The following is a 15,399-nucleotide window of genomic DNA, read 5'->3' as shown; positions in this document are numbered from 1 at the left end:
CAGATGTGGAATCACAAGAGAGTTTCGCATGGTTTCACCTTTTTTTCTCAATTACACTCCAATTGAATTCAAATCACTTCATGGCATCATTTGCCTGAAAATCTAACAATACACATCATAAGCGACCTCATATTATAGTTAAAGGTCATTAAAGCTAAAAAAAAGAGACTATAATGAGTGGTAAAATCACCACTCATCAACACCCCCAACTTAGAGTTTTTGCTTGTCCTCAAGCAAATCAAAACCAACACTTCAATGAGGATTTACCATTTAAAATACAAGTGGTATTGCTATTATTTACAAATCACATTCTCCAATTAAGCATCATACTTATGGATTTGGTTGGTACTAATAATTAGGCTCCAATATGTGCATCTTTCCCGAATGACTCCCTCATTTAAAAACATCTTCAAGAATGTGCAAGGGAGTTTCAAAATAATCAAGTGACTAGAATAAGTCTCAAAAAGTGACTCAAAAGCACTAGTCCACTACATATGCTCAACTTACTAAATTTCACTAATCCTTCCTAATTTATGTGCCCTCACAAGAAAGAAAGTCCCAAAATCACTATATTTACAATACAACATAAGGGACAAATTTACAAAGACACTCACTCTCACAACGAATTTCAAGTGTTACAACATCTCAGACCATAAGCTTGCCCTTATTTTAATTCATCGCCTATTCGAGAATGTTCGGTTGGAGGTCCCATAAGGACTTTTTAAGCTTGTAATGTAGGTTTGGGGAAGGGTCGGATAAGCATTTGGATACAAGTGACTTCACCCTCCTTGAACACTACTCACATTTGTCTTTCTTTTTGCACTTTGTTTCTTTTCAAACCACATAGCCTCATTGGCATCTAGTTACCAACATATAACCACCTTAAATACCTCTCTAATTTTTTTCAAGGCTCCATATTTATATACATACATATATTTCTCTTTTTTTTATATATACATATTTTTCTTTTGGAGCTTGAACAATTTAATATGAACACTTTGAGGTATATGTTCCTACAATCAATGTACAACCTTACCAATTTTCACTTTGATACCACACCCCCAACTTAGGATTTTCGCCTCATTCTTAATGTTCAAGGGGGGACAGGTTCAAAAGATGGAATTATTTTACAAAAGGGGAAAAGTTTGTAATGAGGTGGCCAAAGAAAAGGTTGAAGGCTCAAATAGGGTACTAGTGATAGTATTTATGCAATGATAAGCTTGAAAGACAAAAGATGTTTTATAAATATCACAAAGAATGCCTATGATCATCCTTCCAACCAAACATACTAATATTAGTGTTGAATGACTAACCGGACAAGTTCTAGATGAAAGAAGTAAACATAAGATTTATTTGTACAAACACTAACACACATGGAACATGAATTAATCAAGATGGATCAATTTCATTTTCTACTAAGATCATCTAGAGCAATATTATTCAAACTAGTGGGCAAAGAGTCACAAAAACAGCCAAACATTTATCACAAAAATTATTCTTCACCATGCAACTTACTTGTTTTAATTCAAAACCAAAATTCGGAGGGGTATTCTTGATTCACATTTCACATACAAGAGACTAATTTTGTTAGTACCAAATAATCCAAAAGTTTCCTCCTAGCAAAACAAGACTAATTCCCTCAAGAAAGTAATCACGCCATCTATTATAGGGAAAAGTCACCCGGTTCACTTCAAAAAAATGTTCCTTGGGAAATAACCGTAGCATGAAGAAAACCCAAGGAAATACTACTAAGGAAATAAAAATAAAAGAACAAAACTACTAAAGAGGATACTAAAATAAAAGCGACTAATACTAATAACAACAAGCTACTAAAGAAAATAAACAATAAAAGAAAGATAAAAATAGACTAACCACACCAAGCTCAGCAAGAGCACTTGATACAACAAAATAGCCCGGTAAGGGCACACAATATCACAGTATGAATATAGTATACTCCTAAAGCCACCCCTAACTAAAAACATTGCAGTGTCCTCACTGCACAATATCAAAAATAAAGCATAAATAGTTTGAGGGTCTCCCTGAGGTCTGCATCAGACTAGCAGACTGTGGGAGGAAGGGTGATCAATGCTGTGCTGAACTCATAGCCTCATCATCATCAGTCTCATTATCAACATCAACATCACCAACCTTTGACATGAAGGAATACTCCTCGCTATCATATTTATCCCCCACTAGTATTTTCTTGCCTGGCTACCCCCATTTGAAGATGGACTTTATGGCATTCCTCATTTTTATCATGAACTTGCTCTTCGTCTTGTTGTTCTTCTTCTATTTCTTGAAGTCTGACTGGAGATCTGCATGTGCCTTAGCCAAAGTACTGTAGGCTATCTCGAGTCTGCCAACTGATGCGGCCATCTTCTCATGAGACTCTTTCTGACTCTTCTGCGCATCTAATTAACTCCTCATTTCTTCCCTGAGGAAGTGTGAGGGCCCAGGCTGGGAGGATGAGGGCCCACTCGAAAGCTGTAAAATTAACTCCCGAATGGATGCAAGCTCGGAGTTTAGCACCCCAAATGGCCCCTCATCTGTAGCTGCTTATGAAGATGACTCTGAACCGACAGCCGTAGTGGTGACCTTACTTTTCTTGCTTTTGACTGCACTACCCTTTCCTGTCACTCTCAGTGGGTGAATAGGTTTATTAGCTGGTAACCATCGATCGGTGCTACGCACCTCAACCTTTTCTCTCATGCATAACTGTGTTATCAACGAAGGGAACATCAACCTTGCATCCTTGTCCCGCAAATACTCCCTCAGCTCCCGCAGGATATAGTAACCTACATTCACAGGAATGCTGTCCAGGATGCATGCAATGATCAATGCCCTGGTGTAGGAGACATCTGAGATATTTACACAAGGAGACACCCTATTGCATAGGATGTACAACCACATTTTTGCTTCAACTTTGAAGTCAATTAACTTCAAATCTTTTCTCCTGTTTCTCCATTTTGCTCCCATGCTTGGAGGCTAGAGTTTGGATGGAGTGGGAATGAAGCATGACCATCTGGAGGCATGGAGACGTGCATAGAAATCTGAGAGCTTTTCATCCAATTTTTCCTCGTTAATCCCCTTTTCAAGCACTATCGTTTTAGCAATGAGGTTGTCATAATATTTGCGCTGACAGTTAGCCAACATGAAGCGTGAGTTATCAAATGGTTCCTCAACCTCCTCCTCAATTTCATGTTGTTGTGGAGCATTTTCGTTCATGTTCGGGTCCATTTTAGATCAAAGTACCTTCATAAAATCAAAACAAAGTCAGTCGGGCAATAGAATCATGTTAAGCAATTTAAAACACTGCAATTAGGCCAAACAATCAACTTGAACGGGCCCAGGAAGGGCCTGTTGCAAAGTTACTGGAAATTGGCAGGCTGCCCAGTTTCCACATCTATGGAAGATCAACCGCAGGAGAAGTCTTGCTTCTGTGAAATGCCCACCGCATCTGCAGTTTTCCCCAAGTTTCCAGAAATCGCACCTGCGGAACAGTCGACATAAGTGCGAGACCGCATCTGCGGTGCTTAGGCAAGGGTTCAAACGCCCATTATTTTTATATTTGTTTTTACCTTTTTCAATTCTTAAACTCGATTTTGGCACCTAATTTATACTCAAACATCTAAATCAATGCACTACATGAAACTCTGATTCTACTGAGACCGATTTTGTGGTATTTAGCATAAAATATTCTTTTGGACAATTTATCAAACAATTTGCAGGCAATTTAAAATCACTCGTTCTTCACACAATTTGGGTACTTAGATTTCCCACAAATTTGTTTCATAGCAAGGAGCACAAATTAACCTACTCTCAACCAAATTCCTCACCCTAATATTAGCCTAAATTAGAGGGGGTCTTGGGACTAGGGGAACACGGCCATGGCAGACCTTATAAAAGAAGAAGGAAAAAAGAGAAGACAAAAGGAGAGAGGAGTAGATGAGAATCAGGAGAAAATGCATGTATCTTGTGTGAGTGCACTAGAATTCACGAGCAGTGGATGTTTTGGAATATGTTAGAGCTGGGGGAGTTAGGGCTGGGAGACAAAGGCAGAAAATACCTGAGAAAATGAGAGATCTAATTTTTAGAAACTGCCTGATGTCTACTATTGCGGTATTTTACCGCTTTTGCAATGCTGCATAAGTGGCGTAGGGACCGCACCTGCGTGACAGACCACTTCTGCGATGGAAAATCACTTCTACGTTGCCGCATCTGCGAGCTAAATTCTGTAGATGTGGTTACACCAGATAACGGGTGCCTAGAATTGCCGCCACTATTTTGTGCCATTCCAATGTCCCAAACTCCTTAATTCAACTCAAAAAAATCTGAAACTTGGCAGATTAGTCAAAAATAATATACTAAGCTATTCTAAAAAAGCAAATTTTAAAAATGACTAAAAATTTTGAAAAATGATGGGTTGCCTCCTACCAAGCGCCGCATTTAACGTCGTGGCGTGACGCAACTCAACTTTACCACTTTTCTTGCCACTTGGACGATATGAATTGGGCACCCAACTTGGAATCAAGCTTGTGACCACGAGCGGTGGGGGGTGGTTAGTTGATGATCAAGCCAAACCTCAATTTCTTCATTTTGCATTTCTTGGCTTTCATATGAGGAATGTCATTTTGCCTTCTTTTTCCCTCAAATTGTAAAATGTATGGCTTTTGCCTTTCCTCCTTGCAATCCCTCATTGATTCGTGTAGTTCAATTCCCATATCACTACACAATTTCAATGTTGAAAAATGCTTGGAATGTGACATCAAACCTCCATGTTGCAATTCTTCCCGGATTTTGACATCTTCTTTTTTCCCTGGATTAGAGTCAATCTCAACCAATTTTTCATTTACACCAGGTGACTCTAATTCCATATTTTTCTCGGCATCATTAACACTCATGGAGTCGGTCAGCGGATGTTCAATTCTTGATTCCTCAAAGTAGAGCTCACTTTCTTCCTCGAAATCGGATTCTTCTTGACTTCCTTCCACATTCTCAAGTTATTGGGCATAATGATCCTCAACCAATGTTTTCATTTGAGCTTCCAAAGTGCGGATATGTTCATCATTGTGAGCCAAACCTTGTTTCAAGTCCTCAAGTGCAAAGTTATCCTTCTCCTCATTTTCAAGAATGGTCTCCAACATGAGCATCATCTTCTCATTTTGAGCATTCGAGAGTTCCTCTTGGTTTTGATCAAATGCCAAGGAGGGATTTTCGGCTTCCACATCTAAGCAAAGTTCTTGGCTATCATTAACTTCCGAGGCTTTTTGGAACTTTAAGGCTTCAAGTATTTCTCCCATTTGTGAGTGCAACCTTTCAAGTGCCGTGTCATTTTGGAGACTATTTTCCAAAAGCTCCTCTAAGGCACTTTGCTCTTTGTTTCCTCCTTCAAGTAGGCATTCTAACATGAGCTTGAACTCTCCATTTTGACCATGCTCAACTTCTTCAACTTCCATAGCCCTATAATTTTTATCACAAAAAGTAGAATCATCATAGCGGGGGATTGGGGAAGGGAAGGACAAATAAGCACAATACTCCAAATGACCATTTTGGCAACCACACTTATCACAAATACTCCACTTATGGGTTTGAGATTGTGCGCACAATCCACCCCCGGGAGAATTTAAACAATGTTGCCACGAGTGTGGTCCTCCATAATAAGTACAAGGGTCATCAAATTACGAACAACTACCATCCGACCACTTTTCATTAAATGATGCCATATTTCAAAACTAAGAAAATAAACACGAAACAAACAAGAAAAATAGACCACGGTAAGAAAAATAATTACACAAATATTCACAAGTTTGGACCAAAGCACTTACGCTTATTTCTCAAACAACCTAAATTACGCCAAATTGTTCCCCGACAATGGCGCCAATTTTGATGACGTCCAAATCCACTACTAAAAAGTAAATGGACACGGTCGCATTCAATATAATTTACCCAACTATGAGTCGGGTTCGAATCCCACAGAGAACAATATGTAGGCAATTAGGAATGTAAGAGAATTATCACTTGTTATGCAATGCCAAACACTTAGAATTGATTTGAGAAAATATTTCTACCTAAAGGCAGAAATGTAAACTAACCTAGAAAGCAAGTAAAATGATCAATGACTACAAGGATGGATGCATCGGGAATTACATTCAAGTAACGAACCAATGTATTTCATGATTTTACAAATATGAGCGAGTTTATGTTAATTAGCCACGGATAATAATTCTATATTAGCTTCTTCCGAAGACTAACAAGACTTCCTAATTGAATTATCCCTAAACAATTAAGAGATTAAGTACACTCGGAATGGCTACAAGTAGTTCAATCCTATCTCTAGGTAGAATCTATAAAATGAGGGTTAACGCCTCAAATTCTTGTTAATTAATATTTCCAAAATTAATTCGCAGTTAATGGGCGAGTCCTAGGGTTAGCTAATCCCTTTGAAAACATTAAATACATAAGCACAACAATGTATTTAATCCACATTTTTACTATGAATATTCCTATAAACAAGATTCAAGTGTTAGAAATAAATACTACACACATAAATATTTAATATAAACCAAGGAAATGAAGAAATAAATATAAATGGGTAAGAAATCCTTAACCACAAGCTTAAAACTTCAAAACTCAAGTGTGTGTGCAAAACCCTAGCTTCAAAAACTTGTTCTCCCGAGTCTTTGGAACAAAAAATAGGCCAAAAGATCTTCAAAAATTTGTGCTAGGTCGTGTATAAAAATGTTTTGGGGTTGAGAGCGTGTGAAATGCCTGAATTGCACAGGTCTAATGCATGTTGTCCGCATCTGCAGAACAATCCTCGCAGGTGCATCTCCGCAGATGCGGAGATCCCATTACAGAAGCGAAATGTCAAATAATCTCTGCCACTGCAAATGCGGTCTTCCCAGCGCAGATGCGCAACTGCAGAAGCGGAAATCTAACCGCAGATGCAGTTTCTTGCAAGGTCACATAAATTTGCAGATGCGGGCCTATACACGCAGAAGCGTGGTCGCTTTTACGACCAACCCTCCGCAGATGCGGAATCATAGGAGAGTTTTGCATGGTTTTCACCCTTTTTAGCTCAATTCCACTCCAATTGAATTCAAATTAGTTCATGATATCATTTACCTAAAAATATGACAATACACACCGTAAGCAACCTCACATTATAGTTAAAGGATATAAAAGCTAAAGAAAAGAGACCAGAATAAATGGTAAAATCACCACTCATCAGTTAACAAGACAAGGCTTAGTCTTGCGAAATGAAGGGCACAGCTTATCCTGATAGAAAATCAAATAGATAGTACTAGAAAAGAGAAATATTTATGTAATGTGGGACAATGCTTAGTCCCATGCAAATGTAGAAACAGGGATTAACCTCATGCGGATACGGAGGCAGGGATTAGCCTTATGAATATGTGGAGGCAAGGATTAGCCTCATTCAAATATGGAGGCAGAGATTAGCTTCATGCAAAATAGGGAGACAGGGATTAGCCTCATGCAAATGTGAAGGTAGGGATTAGCCTCATCTAAGTATGGTGGCGAGGATTATCTTAATGCAAATAGGGAGGCATAAATTAGCCTTATGTAGAGTGGGAGGCAGGGATTAGCCTCATGCAAATATAGAGGCAGGGATTAGCCTCATGCAGAGAGGGAGGCAGGGATTAGCTTCATTTAGATATGGAGGCAGGGATTAACCTCATGCAGATATAGAGGCAGGGATTAGCCTCATGCAAATATGGAGGCAGGGATTAGCCTCATGCAGACATGGAGGCAGGGATGAGCCTCATACAGATATGGAGGCAGGGATTAGCCTCATGCAAATAGAGAGGCAGGGATTAGCCTCATGCAAACAGAGAGGCCGAGATTATCCTCATGCAAGTGTGGAGGCAAGTAATAGCCTCATGCAAATAGGGAGGCAAGGATTAGCCTCATGCAGAGAGGGAGGCAAGGATTAGCTTCATGCGAATATGGAGATAGGGATTAGCCTCATGCAAATGTGGAGGCAAGGATTAGCCTCTTGCAGAGAGAAAGTAGCAAATAAGAGTAGTATATGTCTTAGCTAGAGATATATTTAGTGTTTGATGTCCTGATTGATAGCGAATTTGCTTTGTGTATACATATCTACAAATGTTATCGTTACGTCAAACGTTCCTGCGTTCAAAGAAAAATCGTATGTTTCGTGAAGGGAGGTTGGTTCGTGCTTCTGATGGCCTTTACTTTCACTTGGAGGCCTTTTCGAGTTCCCCTAAGTAATACCTGACTATTACGGAAATAAAGTTTTCCAAAAATATGCAATTATTGATAAAAAAGGGAGTCATTTTAGAAACATATTGATATATTATGTAATTTCAGATGAACTAGTGACTGTTACATATTTCAGAGACACTGCAGCTTTTTTATGTAAGAATTTTGAGGGTCCTCCCAGTTTGGTAGATGATCTTATGACCGTTTGCGGATAATAGGCATTGTTGCACCTTCTTCGAAATTTTGAGAGTCCTTCTAAAAATTCTGCCCTAGTTTCTTAACCGATTTCTGACCGTCTGACACATGTTGGTGTTGGTTGGACTTGCTCCAGAATTTTGAGGGTCCACCTCAAAATTCTGCCCCAGTTTCTAATCTTGGGGGAAAATGGAAATTTTATTATGATATGACCGAACCCATGAGGCATCCTACGTATCCCCTCTTAAATGGGAATCAGGTCAAGCGTAGTTCAATTACATCAAATAAGGAAATGTAAATAACTTAAGCATAGTATCTCTTGACTGCGTTTGAATTGATTGGTTTTGGCCAAATTTCTCCATCCGTTTCTGCAAGTATGAGTGCTCCTCCTGTCAGCACCCTGTGAACCATGTAAGGACCTTGACAGGTGGGAGAGAATTTCCCTTTGGCTTCATCTTGATGTGGGAAGATCTTCTTCAGCACCAGCTGCCCTGGTGCAAATTGCCTTGGTTTGACCCTTTTGTTGAAAGCTCTGGACATTATGTTCAGATAAAGTTGGCCGTGACACACTGCGTTCATCCTCTTTCTATCGATAAGGGCTAGTTGTTCATAGCTACTCCTTATCCAATCTGCATCGCTGAGTTCAGCTTCCCGTATGATTCTTAAAGAAGGAATCTCTACGTCGGCTAGAATGACAGTTTCGGTACCATAAACCAATACTTAGGGGGTTGCCCCGGTTGATGTGTTAACTGTAGTGAGGTATCCCAATAAAGCAAAAGGTATCTTCTCGTACCATTGTTTGTGATTTTCTACGATCTTCCTTAGTATCTTCTTGATGTTTTTGTTAGCGGCTTCTATGGCTCCGTTCATCTAAGGCCTATAGGTTGTGGAATTCTTGTACTTGATTTTTAAAGTTTCACACATAGCTTTCATCAAATCACTGTTGATATTGGTGGCATTATCAGTAATAATGGACTTGGGAACGTCGAATCGGCAAACAATATGATCTTTGACAAAATCTGCGATGACTTTCTTGGTTACAGCTTTGTAATATGCAACCTCTACCTATTTTGTGATGTAATCAATGGCTACCAGAATAAACCTGTGCCCATTTGAAGCAGTGGGCTCAATCGGACCGATAACATCGATTCCCAGGCAATGAATGGCCAAGGTGAACTTGTTGCATTGAGCTCGTTTGGCAGAACTTATATCATATCGGCAGGCACCTGGCATTGGAAGTATTTGCAGACATACTGGATGCAATCTATCTCTATGGTCATCCAAAAGTAACCGGTCCTGAGTATCTTCTTGGCCAAGACAAAAAATTTCATATGTGGGTCGTATGTCCCAGCATGTATCTCATCAAGTACAATAGAAGCCTCTTTTGATTCAGTACATCTTAGCAGTCCCAAATCAGGGGTTCTCCTGTCCAAATTTCCTCTGCTGTGGAAGAAGTGATTTGACAATCTCTGGAGTGTGCGTTTCTGTGTGTGGTTTGAATGCTCTGGATATTCTCCTTTCGCCAAATACTCCTTGATGTCATGGAACCAAGGTTTTCCATCTGTTTCTTCTTCAACATGGGCATCATATTGCGGCTGATAAGAATCCTCAATAGGATAGGATCAATGTAATTCTTATCTAGATGTAGTATCATGGATGATAAAGTGGCCAATGCATCAGCGAACTCGTTCTGAATTCTATACACATGTCGGAACTCTATCTTTGTGAATCTCTGTTTCAATTCATGCACATGGTGCAGATATGGCAATATCTTGGAATTTTTAGAGGCCCATTCTCCTTGTACCTGGTGCATAAGCAGATCTGAATCGCCGATTACCAGCAGCTCCTGAATATTCATATCGATTGCCATATTGAGTCCTAGTACGTAGTCTTCATATTCCGCCATGTTGTTGGTGTAGGGAAATCTGAGTTTAGTAGATACTGGATAATGTTGACCGGTTTTTGATACCAAAACTACTCCAATGCCCACTCCTCTAAAATTTGCAGCTCCATCAAAGAACATCCTCCAGCCGTCGTTTGCTTTGGTAATCTCTTTCTCCTACAAATGATACTTCCTTATCAGGAAAATACGTTTTCAAGGGTTCGTATTCTCATCCTACTGGGTTTTTAGCAAGATGATCTGCCAATGCCTGTCCTTTGACTGCCTTTTGAGTTACATAGATGATATCGAACTCACTCAATAGTATCTTCCACTTGGCTAACCTCCTAGTCGACATGGGCTTCTAGAATATGTACTTCAAAGGATCCATCCTGGATATAAGGTAGGTGGTGTAGGCACAAAAGTAATGCCTCAATTTCTGAGTTGTCCAGGTCAAAGCATAACAAGTGCGTCCCAACAAAGAGTACCGTGCTTCGTAAGGTGTGAACTTCTTATTCAATTAATATGTGGCTTGCTCCTTTCTTCCCATCTCGCCTTGTTGCCCTAGAACACATCCGAAGGCTCCGTACAAAATAGATAGATAGAGTATCAAAGGCCGTCCTAGTTCCGACGGTACTAGAACTGGTTGTGCAGACAGGTACTCCTTGATCTTGTCAAAAGCTTTCTAACAATCCTCAGTCCAACTTGTCTCGACATCTTTTCTAAACATCTTGAAGATGGGTTCACATATAACTGTGGATTGTGCTATGAATCTCATCACATCCTTTTTGCTCCTAGGTGGCGGTAGTTTCTAAATAGCCTTGACCTTAGACGGATCCAGCTCGATCCCTCGGCGACTGACGATGAATCCTAATAATATTCCTGTGGGAACCCTAAAGGCACATTTTGCGGGGTTCAGCTTTAAGTTGTACCTCCTTACCCTGTTAAAGAACTTCTCAAGTCCTCTATATGATCTGTAGCTCTCTTGGATTTGATAATGACGTCGTCTACATACACTTCTATCTCCTTGTGTATCATATTGTGGAAGATGGTTGTCATGGCTCTCATGTAGGTAGACCCAACATTCTTTAGACCAAATGACATCATCTTGAAACAGTATACTCCCCAAGGCGTGCTAACAGCTGTTTTCTCCATGTCTTCTTCATCCATCCAGATCTGGTGATAACCCGCGAAGCAATCTACAAAGGATTAGAGTTCATGATTGGCGCAGTCATAAATCAAAATATGTATGCTTGGTAGTGGAAATTCGTTCTTGGGACTTGCTCTGTTTAAATCCCGATAGTCAACACATATCCTGACTTTCCCATCCTTCTTCGGAACTGGCACAATGTTAGCTAACCAGGTTGGGTACTCGACCACCCTGAGAACTTTGGCCTTGATCTGCTGGTAACTTCCTCCTTGATTTTCAGGCTCATGTCGGGTTTGAATTTTCTTAGTTTCTGCTTTATTGGCGGACATATGGGATTAGTAGGCAACTTGTGAGCCACTATGGACGTGCTTAAACCGGTCATGTCATCATATGACCATGCGAAAATGTCCTCATACTCTTTTAGGAAATGGATGTACACTTCCTTCTTTGTTGGTGACAAGTGAATGTTGATGCGAGTCTCTTTGACGGTCTCGGCATTCCCTAAATTTACTGCTTCGGTTTCATCCAGATTGGACTTGGGCTTATTCTCAAAATTTTGAACTTCCCTGACAACTTCCTCGGGTATCTCATCTTCTTTATGTGAATCACTATCCTCATGTTGTGTTGCCTCATTACATGTCACAGTCATCGATTCATCAGGAAAAGTAATAATAATGTTGTAGAAAGGAAAAGTTTAGAAAATAGTAGTGAATAACAAAGAGCAAATGCATTTGATTAAAATTAAACAACATTAGACAAGTGCGGATCGATGAATTGAGCATTTATTTTGAAACAAGTAAGTCTTTAAATCAAAATTACTAAAAATCTTATATGCCTAGAATGGATATAGAAATAAAATTTGCCAAGATACCCAGGGACTCGGCGGGCCCGGGATGGTGTGGCAGTCCAGTTCCTGAGAACAACTCCCTTTTTACAATTTGAATAGTGAGGCCTTCTTCCTCCTCCTCCTCAATAATGGCACTGCAGTCCATGTCTTCATCCTACAAGAACATATTCATCAACCCAGATAATGCTTCCTCTTTTGCAGTCCCCCATATTGTATCAGCTTGGTGAAAAGCTTGATCTAGACACGACACTGGTTGCTCGAGAGGGTAATATGGTCTGTGCCATGGAGGCAACCAATCATTATACTCTTGCCATATGTACTGATATCCGAGCCCAAAAGTAGTACCATGACCCTTTAGCTGTATCGGTTTGGTGATACCCTGGAGATTCTTACCCAACCCTTTGTCGGGCTCATACCCAGCCATACCAATATGCTTTCTATTTTGCTACTCCACCATTTGTCCTTCTCAATTATGTTGACACGCTCAATGTGATGATAGGTCTCCCCTCCTATCCTTCTTCTATGTCCAATAGTCAGGATGGTTTGGCTTGTATAAGTGGGGTAACTCCCATCTCCGTGAATGATCACCTCCTAACGATTAAATTCGAACTTCACGGCTTGATATAGTATTGAGGCACGGCTCTAGCGGCATGGATCCATAGTCGGCCCAACAGAAGATTATATGAGGCTGGTATGTCGAGCACCTGAAACTCGACGTCGAACCATGTTGGTACCATCTGAAAGCAAAGGTTGATTTCCCCGATTGTTGCCATTTGGGACCCATAGAAAACTTTCACGTTCATGCTTCCTACCGGTATTTCATGGAAACCTTTGTCCAACCTTTTGAGAGTGTCCAACGGACAAATATTGAGGCTCGAACCTTCATCAACTAGGACCCTAGCAATGAAATTGTCTTCAAATTGCACTGTGATGTGCAATGCTCGATTGTGATTCAACCCTACAAGTGGAAGCTTATCTTCATGGAAGATGATGTTATGACTTTCCAGTACTTTCCCTACCATATTGGCCATTTCTATGCCAGTGATGTTATTGGGTACATAAGCCCCGCTCAACACTTTCATTAAAGCGTTCTTATGTGCCCTGAATTTTGCAATAGTAATAGGATGGATATCTAAGCTGGGGTTTTTTTCAGATGGTCAATGACGAAATACCCCTTTGCTTGTACTTTCCTCCACGGGTCATCTGGCCCTGTCTTAATAACAGGCTGCTTGGTAGTGGCATCCTTTCTTGGTCCTCCCAAATGTTTAGGTGTGTATACTCTTCTAGACCTAGTCATTCCTTGTGCATCATCGTATTCCTCCATTTTTACCTTTCCCTTTCGCCGAGCTTCGGCAACGTAATCCTCAGGTATTGCTTTTGAGTCGAAAAGAGGTGTGGTTGATACTGTCACTGTGAAAGGTGTGATCATTTCTACTTCAAATGGAGCGGGGGTGGCTGCAGGTGGAGCTACCTCTACCTCAAATAGAATCGGTGTAGTTACCTCGACCTTGGTTAGTGACTGAGTTTGTACCATAATAGAAGTAAGTGTGATTGTAACTTTAAAGTCATCGTCTTCTCGAATAGGCCCAATTGACCTCTCAGGGTCCCAATCTTTGTTTGTCTCTATCACATGTACCCCACCAACTCTATGATCAGGGAAATGGTTGTTGCGGACATTGGGTGTGACTTCTTTTGCTTGTATGATCTTGTTGTCAATTGGCATCTAGATCTTATCTTTCAATGTTCGACACTCATAAGTGGTGTGCACCTTCATACCGGAGTAGTATGTACAAGTTTTATTCAGATTGACCCATTGGGATGGATTCTCTAATGCCACGGCGGGAATAGGGGTGACATACAGTTGGTCGATGGGTTCAGCAATGGCGGTGTATTATCTGGGTAGCTTGCGGCCGAAATTGGGTCTTTGTCTTGGAAAGTTTTGGCGAATTGGAGGTGATTGGAAATGGGATGGTTGGGAGTTATAGGTGTGATGAATAGTGGCTGGTAAGGAATATCTGTGAGATGAAGGTTGATATGTAGGTGGTGATGCTTGGTATGTGGGTAGAGGTGTTTGATATGTGGGCAGGGGTGTTTGATCTGTAAGTGGAGATTTTGGACCCTGGGCCACCATTAGTGCCCCAACGTCTCTCTTCTTTGATATGCCGCCTGATTGTTACGCCTTATTTCTGCCTGTAATGAATCAAAATTCATTATCATCCCGCTTTTGATGCCTTCCTCAATTCTTTCCCCAAGCTTGATGATATCATAGAACTTATGGTTTTCAATGACCATCAATCTTTCATAATACTGCAGATCATGTGCTTTGACGAAGAACTTATTCATCTGTTCCTCGTCCAAAGATGGCCTAACCTTGGCCGCTTCTGACCTTCAACGAGTAGCATACTCACGAAAAGTCTCAGTGGGTTTCTTCTTAATATTCTAGATGTAGAAAATATCAGGTGCATTCTCTGTATTGAACCTGAACCGGTTCATGAAATCCGACGCCATATTCACCCAATTAGACCATTTCTTGGGAACCTGGCTGATGTACCAGGACAAAGTATCTCCGGTAAGACTCCTCATAAAGAGTTTCATCCGGTTCTTTTCATCCTTTCTGATCCTGACAAGCTTGTCACAATAGGTCCTCAAATGAACCCTGGGATCACCCGTACTATCAAACATCTCTAACTTGGGAGGTTTATACCCTTCTGGTAGTTCTACGTGTGGCTGTACGCATAAGTCTTCATAGTTTAACCCTTCTATTCCTTTGCCGCCTTTAACATCCTGAACTCGACTCGTCAATTTCTTGAGTTCTTCAGCCATGTTTTTAATGAGCAGGTCCTTCTCATAGGATTTCGATATATAGGAGATTGGTTGGATAGAGTGAGGTACGGTTTCTACGTATATATGGTTGCTTTGATGGGTGCTAGGGACTTGGGTATAATAATGGTCATTAGTTGAGTTTTGAGGATCCGAAATGGGTTGTGGTGTGTTTTGGGGAGTGTGATAAGTGGCAGTTGGTGGGTAATGAATTGGTTGATAGTGGTGTTGTGGCGACGTTGGTATTAGTAGGGGATTGAGATT

The 15,399-nt window shown here is 40.5% G+C and overlaps 1 protein-coding gene across 1 annotated transcript; it reads right to left on the bottom strand.

Annotated features, from left to right (window-relative positions):
* Positions 1–14,445: 14,445 nt before the first annotated feature.
* LOC138883075 (uncharacterized) lies at positions 14,446–15,138 on the bottom strand. Its single transcript, XM_070163735.1, has 2 exons — positions 14,795–15,138; positions 14,446–14,701 (listed from the first exon to the last, which is right to left on the bottom strand). Exons 1-2 carry the CDS (start codon positions 15,136–15,138, stop codon positions 14,446–14,448), a joined length of 600 nt encoding a protein of 199 aa, XP_070019836.1.
* Between the last annotated feature and the right edge of the window lie 261 nt (positions 15,139–15,399).

This window comes from Nicotiana sylvestris, chromosome 12, assembly GCF_000393655.2.
Source record: "Nicotiana sylvestris chromosome 12, ASM39365v2, whole genome shotgun sequence".
Classification (NCBI taxonomy): domain Eukaryota; kingdom Viridiplantae; phylum Streptophyta; class Magnoliopsida; order Solanales; family Solanaceae; genus Nicotiana; species Nicotiana sylvestris.
The sequence above is the reverse complement of the archived record's forward strand: the minus strand, read 5'-3'. Positions and strand labels throughout refer to the sequence as shown.